At 38.3% G+C, this 16,348-nt stretch overlaps 1 protein-coding gene across 1 annotated transcript in view; it reads right to left on the bottom strand.

Annotated features, from left to right (window-relative positions):
* SLC2A13 (solute carrier family 2 (facilitated glucose transporter), member 13) overlaps positions 1–16,348 on the bottom strand; it is a 426,909-nt gene that overhangs the window by 386,880 nt on the left and 23,681 nt on the right. Inside the window, exon 3 of the mRNA XM_011936118.1 lies at positions 15,985–16,345. Coding sequence (XP_011791508.1) covers positions 15,985–16,345 — 361 coding nt within the window. The remainder of the gene's footprint in view (positions 1–15,984; positions 16,346–16,348) is intronic.

Here is a 16,348-nt window from a genome sequence, read left to right as displayed (position 1 = left end):
TGATGGGTGCTGACGAGTTGATGGGTGCAGCATACCAACATGGCACAAGTATACATATGTAACAAACCTGCACATTATGCACATGTACCCTAGAACTTAAAGTACAATAAAAAAAAATGTAAAATATACGGAGATATATATATTATAAATACATTTCCTATGAATTTTAACTTTTCTTGGTTTTTAACAGCATTCCAGTATCTTATTTTTAATATTAGCTCCGTTATCAAGCGTAATAGCCATTTAGCTTGCTCTGGGCTCCCTGGATTTGATAAGCACAGAGCTGAAGGACTGAGCTCTTGGTTGCACCCCAGTAGATACCTTCTGGGCCCACTTTTCAACCCTGACAAGGCATCCTACTAAACCATGTTTGTTTGTTTGTTTAATTTCCCAAATTTCAGAGATTATTTGTCATCAGTATGCCCCACAAGATTAAAGTTTATTTTGCTCCCTTACTTTGCTTATTAACACAAAGAAAATGTTCTATGAATATATTCAGTGAAAGAGGAGTGTGCCAAATGCTTTATCTGCAGAATTTTCCTAATCTACTTACCAAAAAAATGCTTTCAAAGAAAAAACAAATGAGAATAGTTTAGTAAGGCATATTTCTAGTGAACACACAAAACTTCCTAGTAATCATCATTCTTTTCTAAATGCTTCTAAATCTTCATTAATATTTTATAATTTTGCTAGAAAGTAGTCATGTTTATTCATCTTAATTCCTAGAATTCATTCCCTTTTGAACAATTAAGGCACTATTTGCTCATATGGCTTATCTCTGGGTATCTCATCTTCATGACTGCTTAAAAATGAAGAAAAATTTACTGACAGTGGCTTTGAGTTTATGTCTAAAAATTATTTTGAGTTAGATTAAGTCAGCCAGATGTTCGCTTAAAGCAAATAAAAGGTAACTATTAACTACAGCAGGAGCTATCCATAGGCAAAGTTTTAATGCTTATTAATAACTGTAATTCTGTATACTTAATATATATATAAATTTTTATTTGAAAATGCATGTCATATTTAGAAACTAAAATTTTGAAAATAATCCAGGCTCTAATGATCTCTTGCACAGAATAAATAACTACATAATTACCAAACAAATGTAACAAAGTCACGTGTTTCTTTTGCAACATTCATGATTTCCTTAATCAGGCTATAAACCTTTTTTAAAAAAGGGTTCTTACTTCCTCAGCCTCAAGAACTATTCATTCATAATAAATAAAGTCCTTTAGATTTGTCTTTTATATTACCTATGAAAAAGTAAACAAAGTCACTGCCTCAGAATCTTTAGTAAGATATTCTTATTAAAGATGTGCACACACAAATGCAATCATGCATTGCTTAGCCACGGAGATACATTCTCAGGAATACATTTTGCAAACTTCATGGAGTGTCCTTACACAAACCTAAATGGTACAGCCCACTACATACCTAAGCTATATGCTATAGCCTACTGCTCCTGGGTTACAAAACTGTACAGGATGTTATTGCACTAAATAATGTAGGCAACTGTAACACAATGGTATTTGTGTATAAACATGGCTAAACATAGAAAAGGTACAGTAAAAATGCAGTATTATAATCTTATTACCATCCTATATGTGGTCATCCTCCACTGAAATGTCGTTATGTGGCACATGGCTGAACTTTATGTTGTGCAAAATAAGATACTTGAATTTCACTTTATGAACTGTAATTTGTACAGTAGGTCAAAAATATTGTATCCTCATTCACTTGAATGTCATTAGATTCTTTACAATTTACTTATGTTGACACTACTACAGGATAAGAAGGAAATCTAAAATTAAAAGCTTATTGCTCAAATTTTTTGCTGTTTTTGCAAACTATTACAAAAGGCTAAACTTCTATTAAAGTTGAAACTGGCCAACTACTGGCAACAAAGAATAATGGCATGTCATATATTTGATGCATTAAATTCCCTTTCTTTTTGTACAATCCTAAATTTCAAGGTTCAAATTATGAACTATGAAAATTTCAAAATGTCTTTCTCTCTTTAACCAGGAACTATAAAGGTGAAATGAGGTAACTCACTCATTTGTACTCATACTATCTAATATGCCAATTAAAGTCCTACAGAGGTTTTAATTACACATGTGCCAGGAAAACTTAATTCAGGACAGTCTGGTTTTATTCACCAACCCAAAAAATGTTGATGCCTGCCTCCAACAGAGATAAAATGGGAAGAAAAATTCACATTAATTACAACAATAATGGCTAATGTTTTCTGAGCATGTATTAAGCATCAGGAATAATGTTAAGCTTTTAACAGAAAATAGTATATCAATTAATCTATACAATAACTCTATGAATTAGGTTTTTGTAAAACCTGACTTGCCAGCTCCAGGTAGACCTCATCAACCTTCCTCTGCACGACTGTGTCTTATATATTTTTCTATTACTGTCTGTATTAATGACATATGAGTATCACTATGGGCAGTAATAGAAGTGTTACAGAGAAAGGCATAATAAGGTCTGTCTGGGGTGGCAAGAATGGTTTCATAAGTATAGAGGGTTTATGGGGTTTGTAAGATTAAAAACTCAAAACAGTAAACCAGGAAATGTAGCTCAAGCCAAGTCTACACAGCATAATTTAATCATTTTGCTTGACAATGTAAGTTTCCATATTTATGTGAAGCACTCATATTCAAATATAAGGTTAAAGTGCAATATTAAGACCAGTGTTTTAATTATCACAGTTTGGACTGGTGAGAGTGCCACTCCATTTGCTATGAAGAGTTGCAGATTGGCTTCACTTGAAACGTAACCCCATCCAGAATTAAAATCCGGATCATTTAAAAGGATCAGATCAATCTCAAGATTATGGCACTTATTTTTTAAATTCCATGTATGTAATATCATCTTTAAAAACTTACCACATCATTTTATACTTACACATGTTTTTTGTCCCCTAAATTTATAATCAGACCATAATGAAAAATAAAATCTGTCTTATTTTTTGAATCCCAAGCCACAATGTGCCTGGCCAGATACAGATACTCAATAGCTACTTAGTGAAATGTATTATAGAATCTGAAACATGGATTGGCTGCTAAGGAGAGAATAAGAGGAGATTTCAAATCCGTATCTCCATTCTCCAAGAGAAAGACTCACTAAAGTTTGAAAACTTGAGTCATCAGACAGAAGACGTGAAGGTCAGGGAAAACTGATCAGGCCTCTTTACAGTCTGGGTGAACTATGACTCCAACACCCTTCCACTCCTGCTTTAATTCCAGGTTCAAACACAAAGATGCAACTGTGTGAATCAGTAATCCCTCTTCCCACAAATCTGTCTGCCAGGAAAGAGAGGAGACATTAGAGCATTATTAACATGTGGAAAAGATATATCCCATGTAATAAGTTTGCATTTCTGTTGATTCCACTGTGACATCTAAGTGTAATTACTCCAAGTTCATCCTTGAGCGTCTGTCAGATCATTTTTCAGACACAAATCAACTTTCGTTTGTTTAGGCTCCCTAGATACATGCAGAGACCCATTTCATTGCAGGCACTGAAAACAATGTTAGACTTAAAAGTCTTAATTGAAGTTAAAAATAATACCCATTTTCTCCCAACCACTTTAAAAAGTTTGAAACCATAGAGTAGTGTCAGAAGCAACCCTAGAGAACATTTAATTACTTCCATCCACTACACAAATTTCCTACAACATCCTTGATCCAATCTCAGCTCAAAATTATTCCTTAGGATTATACTGTTTTAGTTGTTATCTACAGATTAAATATTTACTGGATGCCTGCTGCGTTCCAGGCACTACACTATGCAATGGTGGAATAGTAATAAACAAAACAGAAAAATTAAAATCTGCCTTCATGGAGATTACACTCTATTGGACAGAAAATAATCAATAAGTAACACAACTAATTAAGTGTTTCAGCTAGTGAAAACTGCTATAGAGAAAAATAAAGCAGGGGAAATCAGTGGTGGGGGCTGCAATTTAAGCCGAATGATTAAGGAAGATACCGCTAAGAAGAGATGCTTGAGGAAACACAAGAGAGAAAGGCAAAGAGTGTTCCAGTTATCTGGGGAGAGGCTTCCCAGCAGAGGAAACCACCCACAAAAAGGCCTGGAAGGATGTCTAGTGTATTCCTAGAGGTGGGGGCAGCTGGAAAAGGAGGGAAGGCAAAGCAGTAGGAAATGAAATCAAAGAAGTGGGCATGGGGCAAGACCCCACGGGCTGCTGCAGACCACTAGCTTTTACTCTGAGGTGGGAAGCTAATCAGGGGCTTTGAGCAGAGAAATGGCATAGTCTGATTTATATTTTAAATGAATCCTTCTGGCTATCATATGTATAAAAAGTAAGCAGAGGGGTCAAGAAGAGGGCAGAGTGAACACGTAGGAGACTCTGGCAATACCCCAAGTGAGAGACGGGTGGTATTTGCGATCAGGGTGATTGCAGAGGAAGTGATAAGAAACAGATTTCAGATATAATTAGGGCCTAGATTCAAAAGATTTCCTAGCTGACCTGATAAGGAGCACATGAGGTAGTCAAGGACAACTCCAAGGCTTTTGGTGCAAGCCCCAGGAGGAATGCTCTGACCTGGTAAGCGGGAGATGGTGGACAAAACAGGGAAGTCGGGTGCAAGCATCTGGAGATCAGGAGAGAGGCCTGGGCTGAAATCTAGATTTGGGAGTTCTCAGCAACACAGAAGTTATTCCAAGCCATGAGACAAGATGAGATCCCCAAAGGAGTAAATGTAGAGGAGAACTCTGAGGCTGGTCAGAGTTAAGAGGTCTGAGAGATGAAGAGGAATCTGCAAAGGAGATGGGGGAAGGAGCAGCCTACAGAAAAAGCTGGGAGAATGTGGTGTCCTAGAAGCCAAAGAAAGTGGTCCACGAAGACACGATTTACTTGTGTCAAATGCCTTTGGTAAGACAAGTAGGACTGACGACAGTCCTTGCGCTGAGCAACACAGAGGACACAGTAAAGCTGATAAGAGCAACACCAGTGGAGTGGTAAGGACAAAAGCCTGTCTGGATAAGGTTCAGAAAAAAGGGGAAGAGAGGAACTACGGAGAAGGAATATAGGCAACTGTTTTATGTAAAGAAAAGGAGACAAACAGGATAGTAACCAAAAGATAAAGTGGGGCAGAAAAAAAAAATTTTGAGACATGGATGCAGCTGGAAACCATCATTCTCAGCAAACTATCACAAGAACAGAAAACCAAATACTGCATGTTCTCACTCATAGGTGGGAACTGAACAATAAGATCACCTGGACACAGGAAGGGGAGCATCACACACTGGGTCCTATTGTGGGGAGGGGGTGAGGGGAAGGATAGCATTAGGAATTAGGAGATATACCTAATGTAAATGACGAGTTAATGGGTGCAGCACACCAACATGGCACATGTATACATATGTAACAAACCTGCACGTTGTGCACATGTACCCTAGAACTTACAGTATAATTTAAAAAATAAATAAATAAATAAATTTAATAAAATAAAAAAAAAGACGGCAAAAATAACAACAGCATGTGTCCATGCTTACAGGACTAACTCAGTAGAAGGAGAAATTTTATTAGACAAAAGAGAAAGAGTTGGGATGACAGCTTTGAATAGGAGACAGGGAGAAGCCTTTGCCAGTTCATCTACAGAAACAGAAAGAAGACAGCACCTGTGCAAGGCCCAGGCAGGAACAGCTGAGGAAACCCAAAAGAGAGAAGGGAGTGTAGGATGGGAGCCAATGGAAGCTCTCATTCTCAGCCATAAAGTAAGCAAGACACTTTCCTGAGATACATACAATAATAAGATCCCAGAAATGTACTTCGTACATCATGAGACCTTGCTAATTCATGCAATGAGTTAAAAATCTGGGGGAAAAAACACACCCACACCGCTATTATACGATTAGATTACAACATTTTTGTCATTATTTCCTAAAAATGTCCTTCCACAGAGTAAGAAGTAAAATCTAATTTGGAAAAAAGTATCTTGCTGCTGTGTTTTGTTATGTGTGTCTCTGTGCCTTTTAAAACAAAAATGTGAATGTGAAGTAGAACAATGATCTAAAGTGAAAAAAAAAAAATGTAAATGCCCTGTGCCACATGTAAACTAAACATATACCTTTATTCCTTCTTCCAAACTCTATGTCCAAATGTAATTTTTTAGGTAGTTGCAATCACTGTGTCCATACAACTAGGTTCTATTCTTCGGGCTTAATATTTGCGGGATATATGTATCTAAGGTCTAGACGTTTTTGTGTTTAATGTCAATGTGATGTGGTCTAACTAATCATTTCCCAATCACTAGGCACTTGGAGGTTCCTCCTAGCTTTTTAAAATTACATATTGCACATCTATAAATACCTTTAAACAAAATGAGTTTTTCTTTATTTCCTTATATTACAATCCCTCAAGTGAAATTTCCAGATCAAAGAATTATTAGCAATTTTACAAATGAACTGCAAGAGCACAGTATATAATACATATTAGTAATTCAAAATAAACTTGTTGAATGAAGAACAAATGAATGAAGCATGTTAAACATGTCAGCTTTTCATCTAGAATATTCTCTACAGAAAATTATTCCAATTTATTTTACAATCAGAAAATCATATTTTCCTAGGGAACAACTTAGCCCTGAGTTCTGTTTAGCTTTTTTTGTGTGTTTTTGTTTTTTTGTTTGTTTGTTTCTTGAGATGGAGTCTCGCTCTGTCACCCAGGCTGGAGTGCAGTGGCACGACCTCAGCTCACTGCAAACTCCGCCTCCCAAGTTCATGCCATTCGCCTGCCTTAGCCTCCTGAGTAGCCCGCCACCACGCCCAGCTAATTTTATTATTATCATTATTATTATTATTATTGCACTTTTTAGTAGAGATGGGGCTTCACCGTGTTAGCCAGGATGGTCTCGATCTCCTGACCTCATGATCCACCCACCTCAGCCTCCCAAAGTGCTGGGATTACAGGCATGAGTCACCATGCCCGGCCAGCCCTGAGTTTTTAATTTGCTAATTTAGTAAGTATTGTGTTCTCTTAATTTTCACCTCTAATTAGTAACTAGGCTTAACACTTTCCCAAGAGTCTATTTACTAACTGTATTTTTCTTGTTGTAAACAATCTGTTTAGTATACTTTGAGGATAAATATATTTTCTTTTAAGTAAATAAATTTACCACAATATTTTTCCAATCTGTTGCCTCACTTTTAAAATCTCTGCTTTGAGGTTTTAAAAATTATAATAAAAGATGTCATCAATACAGATACGAAAAAACACTCCATTAATTAAAAAAATTAGAGACTCTTAAACCAACATACTACAGAGAATATGAGACCTAAATTTCATTTACATTATTTTAAATTCATATTCCTATTTCCTCTTCTCAGTTGCTTCTTTCTTTTCCCTCTTATTTGCTCAATACTAAATTCTTCTAAACAGTTGGATCTATCACTGGAATTCTGATTCTGTTCCATTCATCCTATTCTGGTGTTAATAATACATATTGTATACCCTATATATCATACATATTATTTCTTTGCAGTAATTACTTCTGTCTATAACTACTGTCTTACTACTATTCCCTCAATCTGATTACAATCATTTTGTGAAATTCTAGAAAGTATCGTGTTGGGATTTTCATTGCTAGCACATTAAATACTAATACTAATTTGGGAAGTATTATGGTGACTATATTTGGCTTTCACAATCAAAAACTGGATTTATCATATAATAGAAAGGTGGGGCATACACTGGTTCTTGATCAGAAATCTGGGTTTAAATCTCAGCACTGTTACTAACAGTGCTAATTTCACTAATTTCTCTGCACTTCCTTTAATTCATACTTAAACTAAGGAAAATACTAATGTTCCTAATTACTGAGTGAATGCAAGCATATACACATATAGGCATACAGAATGGGCTTTTAGAGTCCACTTTTTATAACGCCTCTGCTAAGCTGCTAGAAAGCATTATATCACAGGAAATGAAGATTATGTATTTTCACAAAGAATGCATTCCAGGGAACAAAACGACATACTCCTAGGAGTAAAATCTAGTATTTTATTAGAATTTCCAAAAAGCTTACTCTCAAGGGGCATGACAAATGACTCCAATAGTTTTAGTTTCGTGTGTGTTGAGCAAAAACAGACAAACAGGACTACATCAAATTTAAAAACTATACACCAAAAGACACAATAAACAGTGAAAGGCAACCAATGGAATGAAAGAAAACATTTGCAAGTCATATATCTGATAGGGGGTTAATATTCAGAATACATAAGGAACTTCTACAACTCAATAGCAATTGAAATAGACCAATTAAAAATAGGTAAGGGACTTGAAAATAAAATAAACAATTTTCCAAAGAAGATATACAAAGGTAAAAGTGGCCAACAAGTCTATGAAAAAATGTTTCACATCACTAATCCTAAGAGAAATGTAAATCAAAACCATCATGAGATATCACTTCATATCTATTAGGATGGCCACTGTCAAAAGAAAAGAAAACAACAAATGTTGGTGAGCATATTGAGAAACTGGAACCCTAGTTTCTCAATTTTAGCTCCGCCCTTCCCCACACTGGGAGGAGTGCAGCCACTATGGAAAATGGGATAGAGGTTCCTCAAAAAATTAGAAATAGAACTACTACATGGTCCAGCAATCTCAATTCTGGGTATATATCCAAAAAAATTCAAAGAAGGATCTCAAAGAGATGTTTGCACTCCCATCTTCATTGCAGCAATATCCACAACAGCCAAGAGGGAGAGATAACTCAAAGGTCCATCAACAGATGAATGGATAGATTAAATGCCACATATATATGTGTATATATGTGTATATACGTATATATGAGTGTGCATATACACACACACACACACACATACACAATGGAATATTATGCAGCCTTTAAAAGGAAGGAAATTCTATCATATGCTACACCATGGATGAACCTCAAGTGAAGTAAGCCAACAAAGGACAAATACTGCATGATTCCACTTATATGAAGTATCCAAAGCAGTAAAAATCACAGAAACAGAAAGCAGAAAGGTGGGTTGCCAAGGGATAGGGAAGAGAGGCTGGGGAATTTGTTTTTAATAGATACAGTGTTTCAGTTTTGCAAGATGAAAATGTTCTAGAGATCTGTTGTACAACAATGTGAATATACCCAACAATACCAAACTGCACACCTTAAAATGGGTAAGAGTATAAATGTAATGTGTTCTTTACCACAATAAAAAAAATCTATATTAAAACAAATAAAAGTAATGTTCACATGATATAGCATGGTAAAGAAGAATTATGCCAGTTTCAGGGAGGAGTGAGTGTCACAGACTGGTTGAGCACAGACTGGGAGGCCAGACCTCTTGGGTTTGAACTCCGGCCCCACCCAGTAGCTTTGTGATCATGAGAAAGTTACTTCATCTCTTTCTGCCTAAATATCCTTATCTTAAAACAAAGGTAACTGTATTATCCCCCTGGGTTATTATGAAGACTATGTAAATTAGCATGTGCAAAATGTTTAGAAGTGTAAGCATTCAACAAGTCTTAGGTACTATTTTCAGGGCACTGGCAGCTAAGCTGATGGCCAATCCACACCCTGCCACAAGGATGGACTCCTAGACTCCTCCCAGTGCAGGGCAGGGTGGCACTAAAATCAGAAGAACACTGGTGCCATTGCTCGCTGGTGACCAGCTGCTACAGTGCTTGGCCCTGCTGTGAAATGATGCTCCCGCCATGTGGCCTTGGACATATGCTGCAGACCGCACCATTTCAAATAGTGGCCTTTAATAAAAGGCCTAACTAGAAAGCATGTAGTACTCTTGAGTTTAGAAGTCCCTGTAAAACTTTTTTTCTTTCTACAACCAGAGAAATTGAATTTTATATGTGCAAAATGTTTGAGGCTTTTCTGGTGAGTATGAATTTTCCTCCTGACAACGGAAGTTTTGATACTATTAGCAATAGCTGCTATTAGAAGTGTTGCTACTATTTACGGACTCTAATGGGTCACAGGAAAAAGAAAGATAAAGAAATGGAAAAAGGTGTAGACAAGAAAGATGTACAAAGGAACCAAGCTCAATATGAGAAAAAGAAAATTAGACTCAGGTGATTTTGGGTAAAGACAGCAACAACTGCTTGCTAGTTCAGTTCTCTTAGCGGTTTCTACATCATTAAAGGTGTTCAAACCAAAGATGTTAGTGTGAAGTCAGTTAACTTTGAGTGTATTCTTACTTTAAGTTTATAATCCAGAAGAGGGAAAAAGGGATGAATGAAAAAGCACAATGTTTTCCAAGGAAGTCACGTGAACAATTTCACATAACTCATGTTAACAGACTTACGTTATCTTACTGACAACTCACTTGAAGAGGGTGTTGCTATACTACTAGGCAAACACAATTAGATCATAATCCTCACTATAACTGCAGTGTCAGTCCCTACGCTGCCAGACAGAAAAGGGGAGGGAGCAAAGCTGTTAATGTGTATAAAACAAGGAAATACAAGAAGTCAAAGGAGGCTTTATTTTATGTGTCAATTTCATACCAGTAGGGAGCATAAATCCAATACAGAATTCCTGCCTTCAAAAACAACCAAACAGACAGAAACTGGGGAGTAGGGGAAAAAAACAAATTTGAGCACCTCCCCTCAAAACTGTACATTAGCTGATTCACTATTTGAAAATTAGGAGCTTCCGCCCAACTATGCTTACCTTAAATGACATTCTTTGTTGACACTGATCTCAACATTGCATTTTTTGATCAAACAAGATTTTACATTTCATTTGCACTGAGGAAGAATTCAAATGCTGTTTGAAAAACAAAAATGTGGTATTTTTAAAAGTATTACTCAACAGGCCATAATACACTAATTACAAGCTGTAATTTACAGCTACAAATTGTGTTCCAGTAGAGGGAGTCCTGAAAGAGGCTGACACAGGAGAAACTGATGTAAATCTAAGATTAATTCAACGAATCCAGTGCTGTATAAATTAGTATGTCAATTCTCAGGAAAGGTTTTGAATACTGGTGACTATCAAATTTAGAGACTTCTTGATATTCCCCACACAGGTCCTAAATCACCACTTGCAATGAGCAGTAGAATAAATGCCAACACCAGGGAGAAAGGGCTGATGGATGCTTTTTCACTGACTGTGTACATGCTAATAGTGTTAATAGCACTATGCTCTTGTACTTTGTCTTTTCTAGACAATTTCTTGTGTGTTATGCATTGGAGATACATGGTCATAGAAAATAAATAAAGCAAATGAGCAAACTCATATCCTTCAATCCTGTTGTAACTAACCATACTTAAAAACCTTGATTATAGGTACAATACTGCTAAACAAACACCTGAAAATGGGATTGCATGTAAAGAACATACAAAATAAGATTAACCCTGGGCCGGGCGTGGTGGCTCATGCCTGTAATCCCAGCACTTTGGAAGGCCGAGGCAGGCGGATCACCTGAGATCAGGAGTTCGAGACCAGCTTGGCCAACATGGTGAAACCCTGTCTCTACCAAAAATACAAAAATTAGGTGGGCCTGGGGAGCAGGTGCCTGTAATCCCAGCTACTCAGGAGACTGAGGCAGGAGAATCGCTTGAACCTGGGAGGTGGAGGTTGCAGTGAGCTGAGATCTCACCACTGTACTCTCCAGCCTGGGCGACAAGAGTGAAGCTCCATATCAAAAAAAAAAAAAGATTAACACTGTTAGAATACAATCATTTCTGAGATGGAAAAGTTATGTCCTATTTCAAATTTGACTTTTCACGTTTAAAAAGTTCAGGTGGTCGTGGTAGCAGGCAGCGAAATGGAGAAAGTATAGTGTCAGGACTCAAGTACAAGAGAAAAATAAACTAGAGGAAACAAAGATGCCTCTGGTGAACCAAAAAGAAAAAAGAAAAGAAAACCCAAAATAATGCCCGATTTAAAACAGGCACTCGGTAATTTTATTACAACCAGTCAAGAAAACGGAACCCTTAAATCAAAACAAATACACATCTCCCTGACTTCTGATACTTAAAGTCTTTTACTATGCAATTCATTGAATACTCATTAATAACTACACTCTACTCCCTGCTATCTTCACCTCTGCAAAGGTTTCTGCTGAAGGGTCCACTGACTCCTCCCATATCAGTAATTCATGGTCACATGCTATGCTTTACCCATCCTATAGTAGCCATCTCAGCAAAGGATTGCTAATACCCAAAATTTCAAAGACATGAGAAGGTTTAAGGAAGAAACTAAAAGAACTTAAAAGCATAATGGGAAAAACAAAAACCCTCACATATCAGATTCAAGGGATGTTTAATCTGATTATTTACTGTTAAAAACCTCTAAAAGCTCTCCCTGCATAGGCAGGACCAAATAAACCATATTCAGCCTAATCCCCCCAAAACATTCCAGTCTCATGACCACCCCATCACCACCCCTCACTCACCTATGCTTCAGACACTGCTTAGATTTTTCTGTGCCTTTACACCAGTTATTAACTCCACCTTAAATGTCCAGTAGGGTAATACAGCAAAAGACTCAAGGTTTTTTTTTTTAAATCCTGCCTCTGTAATGAGTGACCTTGCCATTTAACTGTTTCCACACTCAAAAAAAGGGGACCCATTTCCCAGACTCAGGAAGATTAAATGAGGTAATATGTGTAAAGTACTACCACCAGGTCTTGCACATACTAAAGCACTAAACAAGCACTTTTCTGGCTTCATCTACATCATCTGCTGAATACCTACTCACTCTTCAAACCCTACTTTGAATATTCCACTGTAGAACTTTCCTCAATCCTGTGTTCCATTTTTTCCCTTAAAAGAATCAACTGACCACTCACTCTTCTGTGTGTCATCTGACACTATAGAGAAATGTCTATTTTAATTGTTTGTTTATGTATCTTTCTACTCCATTACAGAATGAACACCTCCAGGGTGGGGTTTTTTATCTAATTACTGCCTGCCCCATATCTGACAGGATCAATAACAGAAGCTCAATTAGCAAGTGTTGAATAGAAAATGATTTCATTAAACTATTACAACCAAAACCTTTAGACGGCCTTTCAAGTATTTTGATAATGCACTATTTTTGTGTTTTGAAAAGAACTTAAACTAACTTAAAGTGCTACACGACCAGCAATGAAATTTGGATTTTTTTTCATTTCTGCTCACCATTCATTTATTCAACAAGTATCTCCTATGTGGCAGGAATGTATCAGTGAACAAAATGAACAGAAATCCCTGACCCACATGGGCCTATATTTTACCACAGATAAACGTGTGGAGGAAAGAAGTTCTTATAGCAAACTTGTCTGAATAAGGCATCAAAAGCCACATTTTGTTATTCATCAACATTTACTAAATATCATAAGGACAAGACAACAAATCCCTGACTACACATAAAATTTAGCTACTTAAAAAACAATAGCATAAAATTAATCCAGATTTAGTGTACCAAACAAGCAAACTGATTTAATGTCCCTCAAAAAATGCTCATGTTAGGAACCCATTTCCTTGTAGCTTAAAAACAAAACAAAACAAAACAAACAAAAAAAAAACACACACACACACACTTGTGATTTCTTTTGGAAGGCTAGTGATCTTTTAAGTTTTAATGATTTTATTTGTATAATTACATGCTTTGCATAGATCCTAATTTGAAGTGGTTTTATTTCATTATTGTTTTGTTTTGAACATGGCCTGTTTCAAAGCCTGTTTATGATCTTAAAACATTCTTCATTTTGTAAATGAAGAGGGCTTTTAAGAAACTGCCTCAGGGCTTCTATTCTGAGAGGTATGTTTCTGGAAGTGAGATGGGCTACACCAGAACTGAATGGAGACCATACCTAAACTGGGCTTCTCTGTTGAACCAATCAGCCCAGAGACCACAGAATGAGGCTGCACGACAGAGAGGCCTCCACAGCTCTTGCACACCCACACTTCCAATCTGATCTCCTGCTTTGTCCTTCTATTGCTGCTTCCACCTATTCCCCGAGTATGTGCTATGCTTTCCTTCCTTTACCCATTTCATCCCTTGCTTAGAAGGTCCCTTCCTCATTTCTGTTAAAATACTGACATGTCAACATACCATTTCCATTGGTAAGAGCTTCTGGCTTCCCGCTGTTGAAGATAACTGTACCCTCTCTGAATTCATCAGCCATCTCTGAGAACCTCTGTTATAAAGCTTAGCAAGTTCTACATGTTCTACGTTGCTTTTGTCCCACCTTGCTACATTTACTAAAGTATAATACATTCTTCTCACTATTCTGCCCACAACATCTGGAAGGAGATCTTACACAGAACAGGGCTCAATTTGCAGGTCAGATAAAAAGACTAAACATAATACCCAAAATTTTAACCAATACTTGCCATAGCAAAACACTAGGAAGCTTCATTTAGAGAGTTCTGCAAAGCATGATTCAATTTCAAAATTACAGAAAAGATTCAGGCTGACAGAACAATTCTTGCTACCTAAAATGATGTTATTTCTATGTCAGAAGCAACAATAAAAGTCCAAATGTCCCAAGCAGACAATGCTGAGAAAAGAATCGTGGTCACTTAGCAGGTTATTTGTTGAAGGGTCCTGAAGGCACAAGTAGTTTCCATACAAAGAGGTTTCATTTCAGCTGGATTTTTTGGTCACTTTGGACATTTTTGTGCCAACTTAATATGTTACTGAGAGCTTTGCCCTACCTTTCCTAATAGTACAATAAACAAGCAAAAGGAAGGTCACTACTGACAAACTTTGAATATAAAGTGCAGCGAGCTGGGTTTTAGGCTCATGGTTCCTGTATGTGGAGTTGAATATATGGCCTTTGCTTCCCTTCAGAACCCACAGAGAAAGGGTGAAAAGCACAAACATGAAACAAGTGGTGAATACACAGATCACCAGCAGCCCCAGGTTTAAAGCGCTTTCATCAAGCCCCAGCCATAGGAAAGAAATACTTCAACAGCACCCTAAGGGAAACAAAAAACTGAATTATGAAACGAAACATTAAAAAAGCATCAGCGGTATGTCTTAGAAAAATTCTAGTGAGATTTAAGTCACAATCCCCCACTTTCCCTCAAAAGTGCTTTCTAATAATACTGCGCACATTCCAAATGGCTTCCCTCTGCCAAAAACTTGCCAATTGTACCTCCCCTGCTCAGCAACCAGGGTGAAAAAAAATCAATGCCAGGAGAACATTAATGCCTTCATTTTTGAAGTAAATTCCAATCATTTATCTTGCTGGGCATTTATCCACAGGGGGAGTACCTCCTAAATGAATTCAGGAAGTGAATATGATCTTTAATAGATAATTTGGTTCCCAACTGGAAAGCAGGAGAGGCAAAACAAAGAGGAGAATGGATAAAAAAGGATTCAAATGAAAAAGTTAGAAAAACAGAGGAGAATGGAATTCACTTGGGAAAAGAATGAAAGCTGAAAGGCAATAGAAAAAGCATAAAAGCAAAAGGAGATGTCATCTAAAGACAAATGCTAGATAAGGAAAGAGAGTAGGGGTAGCTAATAAACCTTTCAGAGTCCGGAATTACTTAATTCTAAATATTATCTCAATGTAACTTGACGACGCTCTAGGTTGCAGGCTGGGAGCCCTAGAAAAGGAAAGGGGCTAGCAGTGGAGAAGGAAGGTGGGACAGTGCAGGAAAATAGAGACCTTCGTAAGCTCAAGAAGCAGCATCAGGTTAGGCTGGATCAAGGAAAACGCTGGGGCTCAGTTGGGTTCCTGGAAGTGCTGAGAGGCAACAACTACTCGGACTGACTGGTCCGTGGGCGATCAAAGATTCCACGTGGGCTCGAGGGAGACTACAGTGACCCACCACCCTCAAACCCCCCACCTCCCAGGAGAGCCTTGGAGGCTGCACCAACAAAGAGATGAGCTCTAGAGGCCAGAGAAGTGAAGGATTCTCTGACCCGGCGAGACCCGACGAGGACCCCGATGGGCAAGAGGCACGCAACACCCAGGGTCAAGGGCGGTGACACTGGGGTCCCGTGCGCCCTTAGCGGTGCCCGAACTCACCGATGCCGAGTCCCACGACCAGGCGGCCGGCGAGCAGCGTCTCCTTGTTGTTGGCCGCGGCCAGCACCGCGGAGCCGGCGGTGAAGAGGGCACTGGCCAGGAGGATGGCAGCGCGGCGGCCAAAGACGCCGTTGAGGGCACCTCCGGCCAGCGCCGAGACGGCAGCCGCCCCCACCGTGCTGGACACAAGCAGCTCCTGCCACAGCGCGTCCAGACTGAGCTGCCGCTTGAGCAGCAGCATGGCCCCTGACACCACCCCGGTGTCATAGCCAAACAGGAAGCCGCCGAGCGCGGAGAAGACGGCCACCACGTACACGAAGGCGGGGGTCTCGTCCTGCTGGAACTGCCGCCGCGCCGCGCGCTC

Source organism: Colobus angolensis, unplaced genomic scaffold, assembly GCF_000951035.1.
Source record: "Colobus angolensis palliatus isolate OR3802 unplaced genomic scaffold, Cang.pa_1.0 Scaffold150, whole genome shotgun sequence".
Taxonomy (NCBI): Eukaryota; Metazoa; Chordata; class Mammalia; order Primates; family Cercopithecidae; genus Colobus; species Colobus angolensis.
The sequence above is the reverse complement of the archived record's forward strand: the minus strand, read 5'-3'. Positions and strand labels throughout refer to the sequence as shown.